Genomic DNA, 25040 nt, shown 5'->3' on the forward strand with positions numbered 1-25040 from the left:
AAACATGCTCGGCAGACGGAGGGGAGGCCGGCCTCTCTTCGGCTAATGAGACTTGGCAGCCGCAGAGCGAAAACTGAGTACTGAGAACTGAGAAACGAACCGCTGCAGGAAAACACATTTTCCGAATAGTTCTGACAGTTTTCCCTTCGATCGTTCGCTCGTTCGTTGGTTCGCTTGGGCTTCAGGGCTTCATGCGAGTGCCATTCATTATTAAATCAAATTGACACGCGTCCAATTTGCAACTTTCTTGCATTTCCAGCAATTACAGCCCTGGGAGATGAATGGTGTGGCGGTGGGGTGGGGGATCGATGAGGTGGTTCCCAATGCAATTACAGTTGCTGCTGTCTACGGGCATAGAAGTGCACTCGGAAAGCTTCAAAGTTTTGTTTTGGATTTGCCCACAGCCTCGGGGAAAAAAAAAAAATGCCCAGAAAACTTTTGCAGCCAAAACCCAGCCGAAATGGCAATGGCTAAAAGGGTTTTCTGTTTTGTTTTGTTTTGTTCTTTGTTTTGTTTTGTTTTGTTTTGTCCTGGCCAAGTGAAAGTGCACTGTGGAAAGTTTGACTACACCTGTCGTGGTGGTCGCCGAAACCTTAAGGGTCGGTCCCACAGCATTTTGGTTATCGGTCAGCATGTATTCAGCGGGAGTTCTAGGGGCTCTGGGGGGGTAAAGCCTTTTTCGCTATTGAAAAACCAATAGAAACGATTAGACCCCGAACAAAGTATAATTTGATTTGAGGTTCCCTGCCAACTCGGGCGGTGGGTGGGTTGGGCGGTTGGGCGGTGCACAAACCAATCATAACGTAACATGCAAAAGGCCAACTATAAAGCCTGCAGCCAGACAATTGCCACTCCACTGCCGCGAGAGCTCTCTCTCGCTCTTGCTCCCCTTTTCCATCCCGATTGACATGTAAACAGGAGCAAAGCCGGGACTAAGCAAAGCCACTGGCTCTGCGCAGCTGGGTGCTGGGTGCTGGCTGCTGGCTGCCGGTGCGAGCTGTCGACATGTGGTTGAGCTGCACCATGGCCACCACCGCCTGCAATTGAGCGTTCACAAATTGCTTTGCACCACCAGCAGCAGCAGCAGCAGCAGCAGGAGGCAACGGCTGCCGTACCGGTAGCAACCACACGGAGGCACTCTACTCTCGGCACGGCACTACCCGACGCTCAGCCCGAACGCCTAGTCATAATTGGCTTTTGGCCTCGATGCACGTGAGTACATAAAAAACATACACACATATGTGAAATGCATATAAGTAACAGAAAACCCGAATCGGGATTAGAGGGCAGCTCTGATACACTTTCAATATTAAAAAAAGAAAATATTAAATTAAATTCCAATTGAAAAAACATTTTATATTAATTTGCCGATAACTTTGCTGGCGTCGAAACAGCTGCTGGCTGCATGGCCGATATATTTGCGCTTGCCAACACTGTCCATTCAAGTCAAGTAAATTCACCATCTGGGGCCGTTTTGGGCGCAATAAGATTGGCAAATACAGCAAACAAAATACAAATCGAGCATTTGGGGCCAGAAAAATGTCCGACAATAGCGCAAAAGAGCCGAAGAAAGCGAAGCGAGTGGAGCGAGTGGAAAATCCAAAACCAAAATTGACCAACACAATGCCGGAGCCAGCGAGAGCGGCGTCGTGTGAGGTGAAGAGCCCCGAAAGTGCAGCCGCAGCAGCAGCAGCAGCAGCAGCAACATCGCAGCGAAGTGCGTCCACAGCGAATGTGGAGCCGTGGCAGGAGTTGCGTTTTCCGTTTGGCGATTCAATGAATTATCTGTACTGCGACGAGACATTATCCGACTCCGATTAAGTGCCGTACGCAGCATGGCCTCACGGCAGAAAATACACACACACACACACACACACACACACAAACACACTCACACACAGCATAATTGCACTACACCCATACTTGTGCATGTACAAATAAAATTTAGCTAACATTTTACAGAAAAAAAAAAAATTAAATTAAATTGGTTTTGTGTTTTCTGCAGTTGCAAGCGACAAAAAAAAAAAAGAAAGGAATGAAAATGCGCTCGTAAGTTGCACGCTGATCGATTGGTAATTAAATAATTGCAGTTGCTTTTTTCTTTTGACAGAAACTTGTGCAAGCGATGTGGCCAGCCCACAGCTCTGGGAGAGCGAATAGGCAGAGGAGGCCAGGACTGGAAGTAGTCCCAGGCAGCTTAACTGGAGGTACAAGCAAGAGTAGACACCTATTGCAGCACACCTACCTGCAGCACAGGTACAGGTTGCAGATACCCAAGCACAGCCAGGACACTCGGCTGCTGTGGCACACGGACACGGACACGGATACGGATACCTGCACTCATCTGGTGCCACACACACAACTGGCAGGGTGTGTCAGCACTCGATGCATTCAGTTGTGGGTGCCACAAAAGAGTTGACAAGCGCACACATACATACATGGCCTGCCGGAGTACCGGAGCACCGGAGCACGGGCACCTAATTGCATGCAGAGCGTTGAATTCTGTTGCCACTGGCAACCGATGGCAACCGATGGCAACTCTTGCCGACTAGCCCTGCCCTGTTTCTCTCTCTCTCTCGTTCTGTCTGTGTCTGACTGCCCTTTTCTCGATAATGCTAAACTTTTGCTTAATTCAATTAAACCCTAGAAGTTGTGCTCGACTTTGCTGCTGCATGGCTGCTTCTTATCTAGCTGCAGCTGCTTGTTTGTGGCTGAAACTTGCCAATTATTTGCATCATCCAAGTTTGTATACATATCCCACCCGCCAGCTGCTTTGTGGTGCTGATGGCGGCCAGCAGTGGACACAGGACTGGTGACAGTGGAATGCCTTTGATTAGCAGCGGACACAATGTACATAACTTCGAGGGAGAGCATGGACAAGCAGCAACTGCTCAATGCTCAATGCTCACTGACCAGCGCGCACATTTCCGATTACTTTATAATTATTTGCCTTTTTGTTTAGATAGTTACTTTTTGCCCCTTTCGTTTTTTTTTTATTTTTATATTATTTTGTAGCGTACATGTGTGCGTGCGTGTATGTGCGATGCGATGCGATAAGTTTATGGTGTGTGGCCCTATAAATCACAATCAAAGTCATGTTAACAAGTCGCTATTTGTGCTCTTCGCTGGCTTGTTGTTGGCCTTTTTACAGCCCTTATCTGCTCATGAGCAGTGTATTTGGGGGGGGAAAAAAAACAAACCAACCAAACATAATAATAATAAAAATAATAACAATAATAACATGCACATTAGCTGGCCAGCTATCGCATATATTGTGGGCCCAAAAAGCAAGCAAGGGCGATAACTTTGTCGGATTAGCTGTCGTCCCCCGCATTATCTCTTCTATATTTCATTTCCAACACTTTCAGCACTTGTTTTTGTGTCTGAAAGAATGGGCAACGGGGCGGGCAGAAGTGCCAGAAATTTACTTCATTCCTGAGACTTAGACGAGTGCCAAGTACTTTGATATATTAAACAATGGAATAAGTTCTGCTTCAAATAATTATATTAATTACACATACACATATATTATTATTAAATCCGAACTTTATCCAACTTTGCAGCATGCATGACAATTATATATACATATATATACATATATATGTATATGTATATATATTGAAGCAAACTTTGGTACTGTGTTCTGGTGTTGGGCAGAAGTTGTGCATTCCATTACACGGAAAGTAAAGTTGAACAACTCCAGGGCTGTGTGGGCTTATGTATGTCAGAACCTAATCAAAACCCCATTCAAAATTCATACACAACAGGTGGAAGGAAACAAAAGAGACAGGGAGAGACAGGGAGCCAGCAGCAGAGCGTGTAAAGCAGATGGGCAAAGTTCTAGGCAAACGAAAGCCGAATCAAAATATGTAAAAAAAAAAAAAAACAAAATAAATAGAAGGCAAAAACAAAAAGAATTTTAAATGTGCAGAGAGTAAGAGAGAGAGAGAGAGAGAGAGAGAGCGAGTGAGGGAGGGGAGGACTGGGTAAAGGACTTCTGGCAATTGAAAATTTAAGGCGAAAAGTTTATGCAAAACGAAGCATAGAATACGGCACACGGCCATTAAAATAATGGTGCCCCCAAAAGATTTCACACAAATCTCTCACACAATTGGATGTCAAGAATCCTTTTCAAATACAACACCAAAAAATATAAGCCAGGAGGAAGCATTATACGCAAATTTGTAATTAATTTATATTGAAAAGTTTCGTGGAGAAACATTTCAGTGCAGCGCCTGCGGCCTGTACTCGGTGCGGGCGGGGGTGGGGGTGGGGGGAGCCACTTAAATTTGCTGATTTGATTTGGCATCGGAGCGAAAACAGATTCGGCTATGAGTATCAGAGCGGCCATCAGGATTTAATTGAATTTGCGTATTTTTTTAACAGAAGCGAATCGGAAACACTGGACAACAGAGCAGGCAGGGCAGCGGGCAGCAGTGGGAAAGCTTTTACTCGCATGAATAATATTTCCCAATGATATAATGGCCATTGATGGATGCTGCAGAGTGTGTGTTTAATGTCATGTGCCTGTCCCTGCGTCCCTCGTTCCCAGCCCCCCATAAATATGTTTGCCAATTGAGCGGCAAGTTGTACATGCAAACAACAACAACAACAACAACAGCAACAACAAATCTGCCCCATTGAGCATGCAACTAATAATGCGGGGCACAAGTGAAGTGGAGCTGGAGAAGTCACAGATTGCTTTGAAGTGGTGGGAAAAGCCAGCTTTGGCTGACAGGCAAAGGTTCTTAGCAAATTACGTATACGATAATGAATTTGAATTTGAATTTGAATTTTGGGCATCGAATGGCAGCCATTAAATGGGGGAATATTTCATGGGAAATATGTGCGACAATATCTTGAGGTAAAACTTCAATAGATACACCGCATTATTCAATCAATAAATCAATCACTAGCAATAATATGATTAAGAGCAGGTGTGGACCCAGCCCCAGCCCCAGCCCCAGGTGCTGTCGAAGTGCAAAGAAGAAAACTGAGAGAGACAGCGGAAACACAATGCCAACTTTGCCAATGCGGAGCAGCTCAATTGCATTTCAAATTCAATTCAATTTGGGGCTTAAGAGCTTTAGGGCTAAATGCAAAATGCAAAAATACCACACAGAAATGTTCAGGCAATCGCTTTGCTCTGCGCTCTGCTCTGCTCGGGATACGAATACGGAATCTGTACCTGTACCTGTACCTGTATGCGATGCGAATTGAGTTGCATAAATGTAAATTATATGGCCACAAAATCAAACCAAAACCACATTGGCCAGCCAGCCAGCCAGCCTGCCAAATGCCTCGCGCACTGGCATTCGCATTCGCACTCGTCGTATCTCCCATATCTGTCTCTATCCGTCGGATCAACCCGCAGGCGTTTATCAGGGCACATCCCCCACCCCCGACCCCTATACAAGGGGGGCGCAGTTTCGATTATTAATTTCAACTGACAAATGCACATGTTTTCGGGGGCTTTTGCTCTGTTGGGGCCAAACCTAATGAGACAGCCGTACCGACAGAGGGTTCGGTCCATCGTTAGTCAGGGCTGATTGTGGCACAGTTTATCGTTTATCGTCTGTGTGTGTGTGTGTGTGTGTGTATGACATGATAGAACCAGCTCCAACATCGGTTAGAAGACCCTTTAATTAGAAATGAACCAAAGGCAAAAGCAGAAGCAGAAGCAAAAGCAAAAGCCTCCAAGCCGCAAAAACCCAAAATGGCAAATCCAAAATCCTGGATAGCACGAAGATGAAGGTTTTGGGTGTTTTGTGGGTGCTTTTTGGGTGGGGGGGGTATGCCTAAAAGCCTAAATGAAATTTGATGAACCACACGGTAACCAGCACCAAGCACCGAGCACCTGACTGGCCCCCAAATTGATTTCAAATTGCGAATCAGATACGGAAAATATGCTCCAACAGAAAGGGGTTATTGTCTGAAGCAAAAAGCAAAGTAATTTTGATGTGTGCCTTAGCTGCCGTACAATGAATCCATTAATCACGTCCAGTTGGGTTCTGTTCTCGGCCTGAGCGGATCCCTTGCAGTGCACTGTGGCACCTCACAGCCTCAATTGCTGGGAGATGAATATACAGAGTGAGGATTCGAGTAGTTGAGGGCCAGGACCAGCGTCTCGGGGCTTACTTGGCAGCCAGACCGGCTACGACTGGCCCTCGCAGCTTTGATTGTTGCATTGCAGTTTGGTTTACACTGTTTAAATTTAAGTTTGGATCGCCAGACCACAGATAACTGGGCAGCCGCAGGGCTTGGCAATATCTTCTCGGTTCTGCTTTTAATTAGAAATCGAAGCACGGTCGAGGTAACAAATAATGCCCTGAATGACCTGGGCACACCTGTCGTCGCACTTGCGCGAAAAGAGAAGAAGGAGCAGCAGCAGCAGCAGCAGCAGCAGCAGACAGTAAAGAAAAGCTGAGAGCCAGTGCAGCCACAGAGCCGCAGCAGCAGCAGCTGGAAAATCGAAAATCGATGGCTCAAGTGGCAGGCAGTGACACTGTTGGGGAGGAGGAGTCTACGCCGGCTCATGGGGGGTGGCGGATGGACTGAGAACTGCTGGAGAAAAGCGAAAATTTTGCGCTTTATTTTTATGCTTTCCCGCTGTCTGTGTGTGTGTGTGTGTGTGTGTTTGTGTTTGGGGGGGCAGAAATCGATGATGAAAATGTTCATTGAATAGAAACTGGAAAATCAAACAATCGAATTCAATTATTTCGTTAATTCGAGCAGATATCGAGGCGAGATATATCAGCTGCAGCCATACAACAGAAAAAGGTAATCAAATACCTTTGCCGTCTGTTGGCAAATATTTGAATAAGCCAAGTCTTTGACGTGTGACAATATTTCATATTTGCATATACATCAACTACACACACACACACACACACATACATATGTATGATACTGATACTGATATGGAGTGTCAAAAGGTTTTTAATGCATTTTTTTGTTGTATTTTTTTTCGGCACGTGACTGCAGCTACAGAGAAATAAAATATATAAAACATTTGATTGATTTTCGTGGTGTGTGCTGCTGCATATCACATTTGCAGCCCGTGTCATCCTGTTTGTAAGCCAAAAATGAACTCACTTTTCCCATTCAATTAAAACAGCAACAAACAGCCGCTTCAATGCGCTTTCCTGAGTAACTGAGTACTGAGTTCATGGTTCACATTATCATTGGCAAAAAAAAATATTAAGCACACGGCTTATTACGAGTTGTATTACAAATTCTTGGGGAGCTGTGCGAATTTCCTGTTGACATTTTGCAAAGCCAATTGGCAAACCCATCTATCAAGACGGCCGCCTGTCGCCTGTCGCCTGACGGACGCCCCCTGCTGCCGTGAGAACTGCCACACATTGCTTGAGCCATTCTCCTGACTGGCAAAATCAATGCAGAAAGTTGCCAGCAACAGCAAACAAAACAAATCGTGTATGCCAGTGACCATTTGAACTTCAGAATGTCACAAATTGCGAGAGTTAATTTTCACCATTAGCCAGTCAGCCAGTCAGCCAGCCAGCCAGTCAGCCAGCCAGCCCCATGGTCAGGGCCAAACAAAAATGATGGCCGACAGTTTGTCAATTTCGATTTGTCCTTCGATATTCTATGCAAATTTCTATGGCCCTGGTTAACCAGAGGGTAGAGGGTAGAGGGTAGACGGTAGAAACCAAAACAGTGACAGTGACAGTGACCAAAACAGATATAATCAATAGGTCAGGCGTGCGAACAACATATAGTCTTGGGGAATGTGAATGATTGATTAGGCCAGTTGCCGCCCTTCCACTCACTTCCCATCTGTTCATATTTAATTACTTAACTTTTCAACTGATTGCATGCAATACCTCGGAAGTATCTGTGCATCTTTCTACTCTACGTTGAGCTATGCGGTTTAAGCATTTCAACAGCAATGGAAAATCCCAAAATGAAAGCCAGCCAGCCAGCCAACCAGCCGAATAATCTGCGGATAAGTGGTACAAAATAAACGAAGCAATGGCTGCAGAGCTGGAGAGCTGGAGCAACGATAAAGATATGTCAGGATCTAAACTAAGTGAAAAAAAATTGAAATATTACGTATACGCACAATTGCACATACAAGCGGCAGAAAACAGAGAATGTTCAGCATTTTAAACACTCTTTTAAGTGGACTTAATATTGTATATTATTGCCCCTGGCTGCCAATTTCCAAAAGCAAAATAAATAAATTAAATTAAAATTAAATAATAATAAAATAAAATTAATTTATATTTACAAGTTTAGGCAACCCAAATGGTTCTTTCGGTTATAGTTTCTGCGATGCTCAATGATTTATAGTTGCAAAAAAAAAAAGCACATTATATTTCAATGATTTTATCAGCCATAGAACATTTTTGTATGGTAAACCTTTTGTATGGGTTGCATCTATGGAAATCCATTATTAACCTACTTTCGGATATACATATATGTATATTGCAGCATCGGCAAGTCACAGTGCACAGCCCTTGCCATAGCGTCCAATCTATGGACGGATTTGTGCTCAGCCAAAGCCCGTGGTATTTCTAGCTAAGCCCTTGTTGGAGAGTGTATCTTAAGTCGCTGGAGCTGTCTCCATGTTGACAAAGATTATGTGACAATAAGCTTAGATAATTCATTTGCTACGAGGAGCACATAAAGCAGACACCCCCAACACAGACACAGACACAGACACAAACACAAACACACACAGCCAAGATGCCATAGGGGAGGCAGATCGCAGCAGCCAGAACTCCCAGCACCCAACGCCCAAGACGCCCAACATCGAACAGAAGCAGCTGTCAGTTGTGTAAATATTTTGTGGCAAGAGTACAAATAGAAATGCTGTCGATAAATCGAAGCACATGACTAGCCTTGCATTAGCAGCTGCGACTTATATCTGGGTGGAGGTCTGCGGCGTTTCTTCCAATGTAAGACCAAACAGCATTCGGGTGGGGTGTGCCAGCTACTTAAACGAAGCTGAAGCTGTCAATTACATTTCAATCAGTTTGAGTTCGTGCCGCATAGCAATGAGTGCAAATGAATGATCAAATTAGTGAGTGTCCCATGATTTGAATCGCTTTGGATGTTTATGCTGTTGGATTTAACTCATTTTCAATTCGTCAACCAAGCCATTGATCACTTCCATTTATAAATGGCATGCAGAGAGAGTTTTATGAGGAATTTCATTGGAATTTTGACAACGCAAATTAAGTCAATAAAAATGTAGCAATTAATTGGTAACCATAAAGTGCCAACTGTTTTTGTATTCTATATATTTTTTGGTTGGATTTAGCACACCGAAAAGTAAGTCTTTTTGTGCGCCTCGTCAAGGGTTGTGTATTTTTTTTGCACAGCTTTTTTGGTGCCCCATGCAACATCTCTGCTAATTGTATGTATATTTTATATGCGAGTCTGTGCTAATGCCCAACAAATGCATGCAAAAAAAAAAAAACAGCAGCAACTCCGTTGAAACATTTCAACATTCTTTTCTTCATTTAAATGTAAATTGTTGCAAGGGTCGCCCCTTGCGTGGCCCTGCCTGCCACCCATATGGCTGCTCTGCTTGAGGAAACATAAAAATTGTTGTTGCGACCACAGATGGCAGAAAAATACAGCTCGCTGCCGCTGCCGCTTTCCCTTTGCCATGCCCATTCCATGCCACATTCGAGGAAAATTTGTCTCAATTTTCCAATCAACTTGAATGGCTGACAAAGTTGTCGGCTTGGAGTGTGTCTGTGTGTGTGGAGTGCCTTCTGGCCGTATGCAAATCCTTTAAGTGCCCATTGGGTAAAAAGTTGCACGCACCCAGCTATACAGTGTGACCGAAAAGTGTGTGCACACACACCTCGTGTGTGCATTTAACAGGTGCACATCTCAATCTTATCATCAAACAAGTGCTGGCTCGCTTATCTCACCGTAAAGATTTGTTCTGCCCAAAAAAAAAAAAAAATAAATTTAAAGAAAAGAAAAAAAAACGGCTGAATTCGAATGGATTTCCCAGTCGCAATGTCGCCTATTAATTGCCCTCTACGTCAATCATTCACTCAAGTGAGTGGAGGAACACTGTCATTGGGAGTGCGTTGGGAGTACAGTAGACACCGGTTATGTCACACGCCCATGGCAGGCGCTCCGCGCGTTGCTTTGCAGTGCTATCTACTGTAAGAATCGTTGGCTATACGCTCGGCTGCTTGGCTGCTTGGCTGCTTGGCTTGTGCAGCTCTTGTCCCCAAATACCTACTTGAGGCATTAAGTCGACTGGTCGACTGGTCGACTGGTCTCTATCGCACTGAAGACTCTTATCTTATCGAATGCTCGCTCACTCACCCACTCGCTCCCCTCCTCCGCCCGACCAGTGTCGATTATGAAACATTTCGCATTTCTGTTTTGTGATTAATTTTAAATAAAATAGCCCACAAGAGTCACACTAGATTAAAAATAAATTTGGGATCCATAAATTTACGCAGCAAAAGCAACGAGCACCAAAAAAAAAAAAACTACAGATGGATATGCTCGCATCCGGAGGTTCTCTATCGAAAGAAAATCTCCATTGAATGTTTCCTCAGGCAGCGGAAATATTTGAGCTTAAGCTGGGAGAGCTGTGGGAGCTACGCGACTCCTCGATCATGGCCTGGCACCCTGCCAAAAACACCAAAAAAAAAATACAACGTAGATCACAAAAGGAGCGTCGAGAAGTCATGCGAGAAGTCATTTGCAATCTCATGAGCTAGCACTGCCTGTGGGTAACTGCCACAATTCAGGCGAAAAATATTACTCAGCCGAAAGGAGGAAAATCCACTGCCAGGGCGTACCCAGAAGGAAGAGTGCAGCATTCTAATTTACACCGAAAAAAGAGTTGCAACCGCAATAGAAAATGAATTTACAGCACAAGCGAATGAAGCTTTGACCGCTGCTTGTAAATTTGAGTGCAATTTAAATATATTTCTATGCGCAATTGCCTATTTTATAATGGCAGTGCATTTTGTGTAGATCGGCAGTTCTACGTTGATGCGTTAAATAAACGCTTGTTGTCAGACTTTTGGCAGGCACTGGCACTGGCATCTGTGTGCATCATCATCGTCAGGCAGACACTGCGGCAGATACGCCGCTCAAGGAGTGCCATAAGTGGGGCATTCATTCGAATGAGCAGCAGCAGCCATTTACTGGCAAATTAACGAAATGCCTGGGCTATGGCTGCGGATGTGTGTGCGACTTTTCCATTATTAATATATTTATGGGCTGTGCAATTAAATATATGTATGAAAATCGATGCAGAGCGACTTGCGTTGGGCAATAACCAATGTAATTCAGAGCGCCCCCCCAAACCCGTTCACATGTTGCTGCCCCGACGGACAATGTTGCAACGAATATTGCTGGATTTTATATTATCATTATCCTTATCCCTAATGCTGATCAACAAGTTTTGCTTTCATGTTTTTTTGTGGCCCCTCGCTATCGGTATTTGAACATTGTAATGGACGTGGACGGACTCCATGGTTCCATGGTAAATCATTTTGTGAGCATTCAGGCGAATCGGCGCGAATCAAAGTGAACACAAAACCCTAAAGAGTCAAAGCACACGCGAATATATCTGCATATATTTATGATTATGTTTATGCATAGCCTCGTATAAACGATGAAACGATGAAATTGTTGCCCTACCATTTCATTTCCTTTTTTTTTTTTTTTTGAACATTTTTACGCATAATGTTCACCGCAAATCGAATCAAATGCAATCGAGTGCAAAATGATATGCAACTCAAGTGGCAATAGCAGGGAAGCAATCATAAATATGTATATATGTATATACATATATTTAGGTACATATTTACATTTGTTTCGGGAGCCCTTCAAGTATGCAGTTGGGGGGGCAACGTGGCAAGAGCTTCTCTACCATTCAGAGAGCATCATTTTGATTGTTTTTTATGAAATATTAATTAAATAATTCCCTTTTTCCGTTTCCGTGAATTTCGCTTACCTTTTTGTGCGGTGGAGAGTTTCTGTTTCTGTTTCTGTTTCAGTTTCTGTTTCTGTATCTTTTTTTTTTTTTGTTGTTTTGGTTTTGGTTTTGCTTTTGATGGAGTGTTGGTTTCTGGTGCTCCTGTTTCTGCGTCTGTTCCTGTTCCTGCTGTTCCTGCTGCTCCTGTTGATGGGATCGAGCAGTTGGGTTGCCCGGGCCGTACGCGCCCACCAACCTGACTTACGGCACAATTTGTTTTAATTGCTTTTTAGCTTCAGCTGTTTTCCTTTTTCTCTCTTGTAATTTTTGTTGCTGTTGCTGTTGTTGTTGTGGTTGTGGTTGTGGTTGCTGTATTTTTTGTAATTTTTAAAATATTTTACTTTGTGTGTTTCTTATTTCAGCGCTCTGTTTTCTTTGGCATTTGTTGCGTTTGTTATGGTATTTATCTGTGAGCTTCAGGTGGAGCAGAATGTGGAAATTAACGCGCAATGCAAACAAAGTGTGGAATAAAGCACACACGGCGGTGGTGGTGGGGGGTGGGGGAGTCAGAGACAGATGCGACACACACACACACAGAAATCAGCGAATTTTTATTACACGAGTTGGCGAATATCTTTCCCTGGCCCTTGTCCCTTGTCCATTTTTCACTTTTCCATTTTTTTTTTTCGTACTTTTTCTGTTACCGTTTTTCTGATTCTGATTCTGTGATTCTCTGGTTCTCCTTTAATATTTTACGTCCTTGTTTTGTGTTTTATTTTTTGTTTCTTTTTTTTACACCTTTGTGACTTTTTGGCTGAACAAAAAAAAAAACAGTTTTGTCTCGTTCGCCGTTTAGCTTTTGGTTTATTTTTATCGCTCTGTCGTGATTCCGTTGGTTCGTTCGTTCGTTCGTTCGTTTGTCCGTTGGCTCGCCCCCGGATCAGGGCACCGCACAGTAGTGGCAGCGGCGGGGGCAGTGGGCAGCATTCATCCACTCGACTGCTCAGTTTTATAAATAAGTTTTTCGTTGTTCTTTTCGGGTTAGCCAGCAGAGGCAGCATCGAATAATGGCCAGCGAAATGGATTTTAAGCCAAGCTAACACAATGATGATTATGCCGGGGACATCATCATCGCCCAGTCCGCCCGACCGCCCGCCCGCCCGACAGCACACACATCATGTGTGAGATACGCTCGACAGCTCCGCTCCTCCTACTTGACTGCAGCAGGGAATGCGTTAATTATGCGACACGAGCACTTAGCCACAGACCCACAAGCATTTCAATTTTGATGAATTCCGCTCTGAGGGAATGTTGTGCCTATTACTCGCAGTACTATTTATGTTGGGTACACGCATGCCAGGCCATGCCAGGCCCGTCCTGTCTGTCTGTCTGTAGGTCTGCTTTTCCCTCGAACATTTGTCTCCCCCCCCCAGAATGGTCTGTTCTTGCGGTATGCCTACGCCTACTAACTGTTCCTAAGAGTCCTACACTTGACACTTCGTGAGGTATGTGAGAATGCTTCTGGATATGTTTGTCCACTGATTATCTAGCAAAACTTTGCTATTGGTATGTAATGGCTGTGCATACCTATTTATTATTGAATTAATTTCATTACTTTGGAAGCATTTAAATGCCTGAAAATACTTTGCCTCAAGGCACTTCGATTCTCAAATATTTTTGGTGCACTCAAAATGAGTACAGAAATTTCGTTAGATTTTCAAAATATCGCATTTAATTTTATTGTTTTCATCATTTGGACTGTCGCTTGACCAAAAAAAAAAAAGAAAATATACATACACACATACATACATATATAAAAAAAAAAAAATACTAGAAATATTTTTAAATTGTTTTGTCAGCCGCACACACAAAAAGTTCGACGAAATGTGTTAATTTTCTTAGGCCCCATTGCGGTTGTTGTTGTTGGTGCTGGCGAGGTCCAATAATTTTGATTGCTGCCAAAAATTCTTAGACAGACGGCCGCATTTCGCTGGCTGACTAAGTGAGGCGAGGCGGCGGCCCAGCGAGCCAGACACCTCAAAAGTAACAGAGGCAACCCAAGTGGACGACGACTGACTGACTGACTGAATTTTTTTTGTTTTTTTTTTTTTTTTGTTTAGCTTGCTCTCCCCTCTGTCAAGTCCCGCACTGATATCCGGCTATACTACAATCGACACATTTTTATAGAGTTTATGCGTTTATTACGCTAATTGTTGTTGCTGTTGTGAGCCAGCGGAGCCACAGCGGACGATAGCAAGTGATATGAAAAAGTTGTGTCTTTGCTGTTCTGCCAATTGTGATTTTGGCCTGAGTCAGCGAGTCATTGGCCAAGTTGAAAGTTTCCATTTCTCTTCTCTCATAGAACTTTGTCCGAGGAATGGGCTGGCAACAATCTTTTGGGGATCAACAATAAGCTGGGGCACTCCAGTTGCAGTTGCAGTTGCAAGTTTTTGCATAAAGCGTCTCCCAGGAGATGGTTTCAATAATTGCCAATTGGAACTTTTCGATGCCTGGTATTAGTCTGGATGGATGGGATGTTACTCCATTGACATTTATTACTCTTTTCACTGCAGTTCTAGTCTATGTGTTCTTTTGCACTTATGCAGATGAAGCTGTGGTATTTCTTTCTATTAAAAATCCCCCTGTCTGCCCTTTATCTTTAGCTGCCATTTCGAAGCTATTCTCTGATTAACTTACTGCTACTTTCTGCTGCTTAATTTCAATCTTTGATCTTAGTTGCAGTCACTTAGTTGAAGGCTTTTCAGCTGTTTTTTATAACTCTCAGCTGGGCATCCCCCTACCGCCTGGCAGCATCATTAATCACTTGCCGACTAACTAGCATTTATTTTTGGCTTAGACTTATCACCAGAAAGAGCTAGTCGTGCTAGCCACCGAGCAGCCCCTACCCTAACTTTTGTTTTAAGCACACACACACACACACACACAGACACACACGAAATTTGTATGCCCCATTCGGCGATTAATCAGTGAACCATTTATAGGAAACCGAAAAATGATTACAATCAATAAAAGCGATTATTTTCGGTTTCTCTATGCGATTTTCTCTATGGTTGCTTGTCTGGGCTGCCCTTTATGGTATTTTCTCATATGGTTATTCACGGTTTTAGCGTACGCCCCCACGCTGCAAGCTGTTGCCGCAGCCGCAGTGGTCGGGCCTTATACGGCGGTCAACCCTAGCCAAGCGCTGCCCTGCAACAAGTTCTGCGAGCCGAGTTCTGTTTTGGTATACGTCCTTGGGTTCCAGTTTCGTAGCCCTACTATATATGGAGTGGAATATTAACCTTGGCTTAGTTCTGATCGCGGGTCCACGGTTTCTGTTTTTTTTTTTTTAATTTTTTTTTTTTGTTCGTTTTTTAGTCGTTTTGAAGTTTCAGTTTTCAGTTAGAGTTTTAATTTCGGGGTTCCATTTTTTGTACTTAGAGTTTCGATGGGGATTGCACTTTTTGCTCTTCCCCCTCTTCGGTTGTGCACTTTGATTTGCTTTTCCTGAGATTTTGTATACACTTTTTTTTTAGCCGTTGTTTTTTTTCTGAAGCACCTTCGACACTCAACACGCGACGAAACAACAAAAAAAAAAGAAAGCACTTTGAAAAAAAAGTTCTATGCAGGGTGAGCGGTGGGGGGGGGGGGGCATGGAAAGTAGTAGTGCAAAGACCACACGCACACTCCGGCGGGGGAGGGGGGTGGGGGGAATACTCGTAAAGATGTTGGATGTTGTTTGTTGACGCTGGCGGGGCACGTGCTATTGCTGCGGCTGCTGCTGCTGCTGGCGTTGCCGTTGGTTTGGCCTGGTGGCTGTGCCTGTGGCTGCCACTGCTGGCTGTGGGTGGTTTGCTGCTTCTACTACTGGCGCTCACTAACTGCTTGGCTGCTAGCCGCTGCTGCTACTGCCTGCTGCTACTGCTCGACTTTCACGCTAGACGACTGCTTTGCAACTGCTTAGCGGCATGGGCGGCACAGCGGCGATAACGGCACTCTGGGCATCGGGCATCGGGCATCGTTCACGACCAGCCTTATTCATGTTCGTGCGCGTTCGCATTCCCTTCGAACATGTTGCGTGGCGGTGAAAGTGCACGGACAAGGCACACACGGTACACGGCCGAGGCGGTGCTCGGATAAAACAAAAAAAACGAATTGAGGCAGGAAATTGGCAGCCCGATGCCCAAACAGCCAATCGGGCAAATAAACTACATTAATCGAAATGCAGCTCAGGCAGCTCGCCCCATGCCGCCCTCTACACAGCCCTGGGACAAGGGTCACTTAAAATAAATTTAAATATTTATAATTTGAATATTTCTTATTTAAACTTTATTTTAAATTTTAAATATGTTTTAAAATATAATAAAATATTTTAAATATTTGTTTGAAAATATTTAAATCCTTAGAGAATTTTTAACTTTCATTAAATTAAATTCCCCAAGCTAACTTAAATAAAAACAAAAGCTAAAATAAACTGAAAGTCTGCTGTGCATTTATTTATTTTATTTTCTTAAAGTCTATGAATTATATTCAGGATTTAGCCGTAATAATCCTCACAAGCATATTCATATCTAACTTTATTCGAATGGCATTTGGCGCACTGTGCCGGAACGGAGCCAACATGTTGCCGCCAGAGTCAGAGTCAGAGCCAGCGACAAAGCCAGAGCCCGACCAGACTTACATGTTGGATTGGCTGACTTTGTGGGGCATTTATGTGGCCGAAGCCCTCAGCAAACATCAGGCAGCAGAAGCTAAGCTCCGCACCACAAACAGTAGCAGGCAGCAGCAGCAGCAGAAATTGCAACAGGAATGACAACGATGATGGAGATTCAGTTGGTTTTGGGGGGACTGGCATTCAACGCATTCTGGTCCCCGGCGTGCATTAGTCATAGGAATTGTGCCAGACAACAATGGCCGGCACGGCATTCTTGTTTCTGGTGGGGGTTGGGTGTATATTTGTGCAACGCGGCGTATGATTAACAAAATTAGCAAACATTTATCAACAGCTGCACAAGGGCTGGCTGCACCGGGTCCCACCGGGGTGGGGGGCGGGGCAGTGGGGGAGCTGCAACTACACGGAACTACACGGAAAAACTAGAACAACTAGATAGAAATAAAAACTTTGTCAACTTTTATGACAAGTTTGTTGCTCTGTTCCTCTTCGCCCCTGGCACACTCCCTCCCTCACTCCCACTCTCTCTTTTACCTTCTGTTATGCAGTTGAAATTCGTAACTTAATTTTGTTTCAACATTTGAATTTGTGTGCTTTCTACTCACTTTTTTATTTGTTTGTTTCCCCCGCTTTTCTTTCTTTTCCTTTCTTTTCCTTTCTTTACATTTTATTCTTTGTATTTTCCCTGACTCGTGCACGGGGTGGAGTTTGAGCAAGTGGCTGGAGTTTGTTCGCTCATTCATAATTAAACAAAGATCGTTATGCCCGTGCTTTAGGTGATCGTTAGGGTAACCTTGGATGCCTTGATCTTGATGTTTGGCACGTTCCAACGAACATTCCAACTGATATTAAAACACTTTTAAGTCTATAAGACACAAGGGATGTTTATGGACTATTTAAATTATTTGCCAATAGGTTGCTTCATGTGCTAAGTAATTTTCTACTGTTCAAGTCCCCCCCCAATTAAAAGGTTTTCCTTTGGCAAAACTTAATTCAGAATTACTGCCATTTACTTGGAGCGGAAAATCATTAGGTGGAGAATTTCTATAGCTGAAATAGCATTGCTTGAGTTTCTCTTGGATACTTCTTATCTGTATGCAACTGCTCAACTTGCTATATCCGATTAAAATGCATAACTTGTCGCACTCACATCATTCTCATTCTCATTCTCATCCTTTTCCTTATCCCTGACCCTCCTCAACCTCATGCTGAATTGCAATTGGAATTGCAATCCATTTGATTGCCTTTGTGTGTGCTTGTCCATTTCATACGAGCATTCGCAAACATTTTTCTCTCATTTTTACTGCTGGCACAGCACAGCACAAAAATAAAAAGAAGAGGAATGTTTCCTCTGGCTGCTCTTTTTCATTGGCTTTTTGATTTAATTGCTTATTTTTTGCAGGACCAATGGGATGGGTATATTGAATTCACTTAAGAGCAAATAAAAGCCACATGTCGAAGCGACCTGCAAACCTGCAAACGGCCCCCCCCCCACTGATCCCCACCAGCAGCCTATCCATTTCATAGTTAACATAATTGAAAGCGGCAAAAATAGATGGAAATGGGAAATGTCAGTTAAATTGATTGAACATGTCGAGCAAGAACCTTTGAACTATCTATGCACCCCCACCCCACCGCCGCATACTCTTCGCTTTTCCTGCTTTGTGTCTCAGTCAATTATTGACAGACTGACATTTTAGCGGTGGGGAGGGGTCGTGGTCCACAGAAGCCAAAAAAAAAAAAGAAAAAGAAACCAGAGACCAAGCCCCCCCTCCGCGATGAGCTCCCTAATGAACTGGGCAAAAGCTCATTAAGCTGGACTCACACACCACCCAGCCACCCAGCGACCCAACACCTGTGCAGGAGCCCGTCCGTATCAGACACGATTCCCCCCACCCTACGGGAATAAGTTTATTGCAATATATGAGGAGTACGAGTATTCTGGCATGTTGTGGAATGCCAGTAATTAAAACTATCCGATTCACTTACGATTTTCTTGGATTATTATGAAAAAGTACTGTCAAAACATTCCAAAACTCACCTGCAAAGAAAAGCAATAACAAGTGAAAATTTTTGATTAATTAAAAGTGGCCAAGAATGTGTGTGTGTGTGTGTGTGTGTGTATGTGTGCTTGTACTATGAGAAATGTTTGCTAATGTTTCATACTTCATTACAGATGTAAAAGTGTCTGCAAATAAATATCAATTGCCGATAAGAAAAATACTCAAATACACAGCACAGATTAAATATACACTGTGCGACAGTCATTTTGTACTTTGAACGAGACAAACTTTAGGTTGTGGGCCGTGATGAGTAGCTCACTTCCTCATACTTAGCAATATATATTTGCAATATACCCCCAAAATCTTGTTTAAAAATTCAAAAACCGCAATTCGATGACTGTTGGCATTTTCATAATTTTTACTCAGAACCTGCAGCGCGGATATCCACAAAAAGTAATGGGTTGACAAGAAAATTGTGGTGCCTTTCACAGGATTTTTGATTCGTGGTACTAGAATGGATATATCTGTAGATATAGCGACTCAAAGTTGAAGTTTTCTATCATTTTTAATGTTTCTTCAACTTTGGCATTTAAAAAAAATTCCATTTTGTATGGAATGGTATTATTTTTAGACATGAACTTTCTAGTGCCATCTATTCTTAACAAAATAAGCTATTAATAAATAAAATTGAGCAAAGAATGCCAACGGTATGATTTTTTTTAGTAATTTTACCCTATTTTATAATGCACTAAATAATGCAGCAGGAAATGATTCTATTTATTTATATTATTTATATTCATTTATATTTCTATTTATTTTTTATTTTTTAATAATTACACATTGCATTTCTTATTCTGTCTAGTACTTAAAATAATTCCACCATTTTAATATTTAATAAAAATCAAATTATGTTCTTCTTCTACTTTCCACTGCACACCACTTAGTTCGTATTATTTTTCCATAAACTTATTTATATATATTTCTTTATAATTTAATTTTGATTAAACATTTCCTGCAGCGGTTGGCGCTTGGACTGCTGGTTGACTTTGCAATTCCTGCGAAACCTTTGAAGTTTTTTACATCTCTAAAAGCGATTTCCTGTGCCATCCTGATGGCGAATTACCTGTACCGTACTGGTGGCGGAGGTTGTCATCTGACAACCGCAGGGGCAACTATCAACTCAAAAAAGTTGCACACGCTTAGCAGCGATGCCACGCAGCGCAGCGCCTGCCCTGCCCTGCCTTGTCCTGCCCTGTCCTGCCCTGTCCTGCCCTGTCCTGCCGTCTTGTGCCAGCCTTGGCCACACAGATCGGCAAAGAATAATTTTATTTTGCTGGAACTGCAAGCAATGACAGGCACATTGACTGGCTCTTTGACTGCCACAAACGAGTAGCTGCTGTACTCAGTTGCAGGCGCAGGCGTTAGCCTTGGATCCCACATCCGGTTGCCCAGGACTCCCCCCCGGATAGCTGAGGCAAAGTGTGTGTGTGTGTGTGTGGGCTGCTGGTGCTTTGTGGCTTATTCTGCCGATATTTGACATGAAACGCCCTGCCTGATATGCCTGGCTTGCTGATGGTGCACCTGATCCGAATCAAAATCTATGCTCAATTATCAAGCAGGCTACAAGTAAGCTGCCATGCCCACACACCATTCCCATCACTCACAATCACACAACAAGCTAAAGTTTAAACAATTGAAAATAAATACATAATACATAAATGCTCAACATGCCCAAACGGGAGCGTACAAATGATGCAGACTCGGACGCCGACTGGAAGGGGCCAGCAGCAAAACGCATCTGTCTGTGTGTCCAGTTGGAGCGTCTGGGCGGTCGTCAACTGACCGACTTTCCGCTTGAGATAATGGAGTCCATATTCGGCTACGCTCGCTGCGCTAATAACCTAATGCTGGTCAACAATAGACTGAAGTGCCAGTACATTGCCTACATGTTGCACCGGCAGCGCAGTTTTAAGCATTCAAATAGAAACCAGCCCCTCATTACGGCCGTAATGAAGGTGAGTGAGATGAGCATACAAAAAACATTTGAGATGCAGCCGCATGCATGCCTTGAACATCCGTTCACATCTGCGTCCACAGGTGCTGCACCATGCCACAAATTACGCTGTCCAGGGGGGCTATGAGGCCCACTACATATACAATTTGCAGGCACTGCTGGATCGGACTTGTGCCTCCACTTCCATCCAGACGATGAACACACACCTGCGCAAATTTATTTGCCACTTCTACGCAAGTCTGGAGATGCCCTTGGGCAGCGTTCTGAAATTCATTCGCCCAGCAGTGGACTCTGCTGCAGCAGTGCAGCATCGACGGATTCTTTTAACCATGTCGCTACTCAATATGCTCAAAGTGGGTAGATCTGTGGGATGGGATGGGATGCCATGCCAAGAGGCCACTCTCGAATTTTCCATCTCCTTTTCCCTTTTCCTTTCCCTTTGCAGCAATTTCGTTTCTTTAGAATACTCAGCTCGGAGATGAAGCTCATGCAGTGGCAGCTGAAGGTGGAAGTCAAGGGCATTTTTCTTGTCATACTCGAGCAATTTAAATGGAATGCTAGCAAGGAAAATCTCAGCAAGAATATACAAATAATTGCACTCATAGCGGAACTTCTGCTTCATGATATGTTGGAGAAGAAGTTTGCGTAAGTGACCAGCTATATATACATTGTATATATTGTAGATATATACGAGCGTTCCCCACAATCAGATGCATCAAAAATATCGGCAAATTTACATTGAAATACGGCATGAACAACAATATGGGAACACGCTTGATACTCAGATTCAGTGTCGTGGCCTCGACGCCCATTATTCGTCTGCTGCAGCAGGCCATCGCGGGCGAGATCGATCTGGCTGTTCCCATCGAAATGACATCGGACATGACGTTCTGTGCGCGCCTTGAGTTGACCAAGAAGCTGCACAAGGCCTGGGCCAACAGCAACTTTGTTTTGCACTTGGCCAAGAGCCACTAGTCGATGATACAGTGCCATGCCCATGCCCATGCCCATACCCATACCCACAAACACATTACACATTCTCTTTGCCCAAATTTTAATGTTAGTTTAATGAAAAATGTTCGACTTAATTGAAATGAATACAAAAGAAAACATTAGAAACGTAGATGAGCACAAAATACATTGAACTGCTGCAGCCAAGGGAGCGGTACAGCTTCAGCCAAAGGTGGTCACCCACCCACCAACCGCCCATCCCTACTCTCCAGAAGCTTTTCTTTCTCGCTGTGCGATCTTCTGGACTCAGTACCTGTCCGGTTTTTATTTTTCTCTAGCTAGGGTAGCACCCGAAAGCTACCCGGAATGCTGCTAGCTTTAAAGCTTCTAGCAGCAAGAATTTTGTCGATAAAAAGCTGAGGTGAAAGCACATCTGTGGGCCCTGGTGAAAGCTTGTGAATGCTTTTGTGCTGGATTGCGGTAAAACCTCAACGCTTAACTGTTATGCTTAAAGCTTTCAGCTGCTTAAAGCTCTGTGTATCAAAGACATATCCAGCTGTTACAGAAAAGCTGCCAAAAGCTGCGTTTAGTTTGAACATTAATTTGAATTTAGCAGCAAATTTGCAGAATATTCCAAAAATTAAATATAAAATATTCAAATAGAATTGTGTCACATTTTTGTGTGTCATCCTTTATTTAAATTCACAAACACGCTGGAAAGCAAAAAACGAATAAACAATTAATTTATGCCATGTGCACTGGACATGTGCCCTTTCCCCCGGTCACCCCTTTGGATATTGATTAATTGTGAGTTATTTTTGGCCCGATTTAACCCGTTCCAGGAAAGGTGCTCTGTTCTCTCCTGGCCGCAGCATACTCTATAAATAATCTCCAAACACATACAAACACACACACACACACAGACAATGTTGCTGAAGTTCAATGACTAGCAACAAGGGAGAACCTACTCAGGCGTGAATTATTGGCAGGCTGCTGCTGCTGCTGCCCAGCCCGGCTGGCTCCAGTAACCAAAAAAAAAAAACCCAACCCCAGCATGCTGGAGATGGAGATGGAGGAGCCACTTGTCACGACAGAGTTGCATAATGAATTTGACGTTGAATTGGGGCAGCATGAGGCTGTGTGTGTGGGTGTGGGTGTGCAACAGTTGCCGTCATCAATGATGATTACTCACACACACAATAAATGGTACAAGAAGGGGATTTGCCGCCTGCCCTAAAGGTGCGGGGTTAGAAACCAATTGGCAGCACCGGAAATGCGAAACGATTTTCTTTACAGTGCTGTGTGGCAATGGGAAAGCACACAAAGGTCTCCACAGTTATGGGTTATCGATGGCTTCGACATTAAATGGGATTACAGACTGCTTTCGCCCCCCCCGCTCGTATTGCACAAAATACTTATAAATAATCGCAGTTCAAGCCATGGAACCAGCAGAGAACTCAACACGGCAGTTTTCAGGCAAAGTTCAGTGCCAGCTGCAAGCTGCAAAAACTTCTATGGAAATGCAAGTGGCACTAGAGGCATCTGAGGATCTGCGTGTGGACCTGTGCTGGCCACAAAGTCTAATAATCAATATATTACTAATAATAAATAATAATATAATATATAAATAATATAATAAATATAATATAATATAATATAATATAATATAGTATTATGGAATGGATAATATTGGTGGCAGCTTGCCACATGGTGGCAGCTTATCTGCCTCTCAAGCTGCGAAAATGAAGAATTATCCGCCACCATTTGTTCTGATTAAATTTCCTTTAAATTCGAGGGCGACTTTCGCCTCAAGCCTCCACACGTGATAAATTCATACAGAATGTTCCACTACACTAGCCAGGGAGCATTGTCAGAAGGTTCATTTCCGCTGTGGCCACACAAAATGGCGTGCAAAATGAAAAAACCGAACCGAACCGAACAGAACAGAACAGAGAAAAAGTCTCTCACGTTGATAGGCAACATTAACACACGCGATGTGGGCCTGTCTGTGGCATCTGTGGAACTGCCAGCTGGGAGCTGTGGACTGGGGGCTGGGGCAAGCATCCAAGGACAGCGACAATTGCATGTGTAATTTGTGTTTAGTGGGCTGGAAGCGAAGTTATCCAACAGCCACAGCCCATCGCTCCATTAAATGTTCCAAACAAAAGAGAGAGCTCTGTGTGATGCGGCGCCCAGGTGAAACTTTCACTGTACGTGGGTACAAAAATAAAATGAGTTCATCCATAGGTACACACATGTACATAGTCCCTGCCGCATACTGACGAGCAGAACGAGGAGAATGCCAACACGAGGGCAAACTCGGCAGCAGGATCCACTATCCCAGTTACCGATACAGTTCCGTTTTGTCTTGGTCAAGCTCTAATCAATCCCCCCCTGCCAACGCATGGGCAGAAACAATGCACGGATTATGAGCCTGCCTGTCCATGCAGCGGAATACCAAAGTGACGGACATTCTGCGGCGCGTTAAAACAGCCCAAGGGCCACGACGAATTATTGGCCAAAAATTCAGGAATTTTCAATAAATCGTTCAACATTTTCATGTCAGTGGATTGGACGGAATGTCAGTACCTGGCTGATTGATGCATGCTTGGGCAGTTGTAGATCATTCGAAACACTTTACATATGTACATATGTATGTACATGCATATATATATTAGTGCTCATATATTGCTCATTGTTTCGGCAATCATTTTCTGCCTGTTGCTGAAACATTCACAAAAATACAATAAATCGTACAAATGCAATTCAATCGTAGTATCAGTCGTAAGTTCTGTATTACGATTAGTCCGATTTCTTTATTGAATGTTGCATATTTTTGCAGCGCTAATTACACGATTTCTGCCGAGCCTTTTGGTCCTTACAGCTGGGAGGCCGAACCTTTTGTTCCTTACAGCTGGGACGCTGAGCCTTTTTGTCCTTACTGCTGGGACGCGGAGCCTTTTGGTCCTTACAGCTGGGACGCGGAGCCTTTTTGTCCTTACTGCTGGGACGCGGAGCCTTTTTGTCCTTGCAGCTGGGACGCCCAGGCTTTTGGTCCTTACAGCTGGGACGTTGAGCCTTTTTGCCCTTGCAGCTGGGACGCCGAGCCTTTTTGTCCTTGCAGCTGGGACGCTTTTTGATCGGCCCACACGATGGCTTGATTGTTGGTTGTTCTGGGATGCATTGTGGTGGTGCCAAAGTGCTGCAGGTCGGTTCGCATTGCGCTATCGTTGTGGCCTCAGTCGGTGCCTGGGTGCCTGGATCACAAGGATCATCTTCTTCCTCACTGTCAGCGGAGTCATCGCTGCCATCGGAGTCATCGCTGCCATCGGAGTCATCGCTGCCATCGGAGTCATCGCTGCCATCGGAGTCATCGCTGCCATCGGAGTCATCGCTGCTATCCGACAAATCGCTGCCATCGGACAAGTCGCTGCCATCGGACAAATCGCTGCCATCATCGTCGCTCGT

At 43.9% G+C, this 25040-nt stretch overlaps 2 protein-coding genes and 1 long non-coding RNA gene across 5 annotated transcripts in view; 1 reads left to right on the forward strand and 2 right to left on the reverse strand.

Annotated features, from left to right (window-relative positions):
- LOC111067023 (cAMP-specific 3',5'-cyclic phosphodiesterase) overlaps positions 1 to 25040 on the reverse strand; it is a 129323-nt gene that overhangs the window by 97331 nt on the left and 6952 nt on the right. The window lies entirely within an intron of this gene.
- LOC111067039 lies at positions 12333 to 15751 on the reverse strand. The gene is made up of 2 exons (XR_002607114.2): positions 15650 to 15751; positions 12333 to 12406 (listed from the first exon to the last, which is right to left on the reverse strand). It is a non-coding gene; the product is annotated as an uncharacterized LOC111067039 (long non-coding RNA).
- Positions 20248 to 21740, forward strand: LOC111067028. The gene is made up of 4 exons (XM_022356051.2): positions 20248 to 20622; positions 20705 to 20974; positions 21067 to 21266; positions 21332 to 21740. The coding sequence occupies exons 1-4, from the start codon at positions 20326 to 20328 to the stop codon at positions 21594 to 21596; spliced, it is 1032 nt and encodes a 343-aa protein (XP_022211743.2). The 5' UTR covers positions 20248 to 20325; the 3' UTR covers positions 21597 to 21740.

Source organism: Drosophila obscura, unplaced genomic scaffold (assembly GCF_018151105.1).
Source record: "Drosophila obscura isolate BZ-5 IFL unplaced genomic scaffold, ASM1815110v1 contig_73, whole genome shotgun sequence".
In the NCBI taxonomy this organism is placed as follows: Eukaryota; Metazoa; Arthropoda; class Insecta; order Diptera; family Drosophilidae; genus Drosophila; species Drosophila obscura.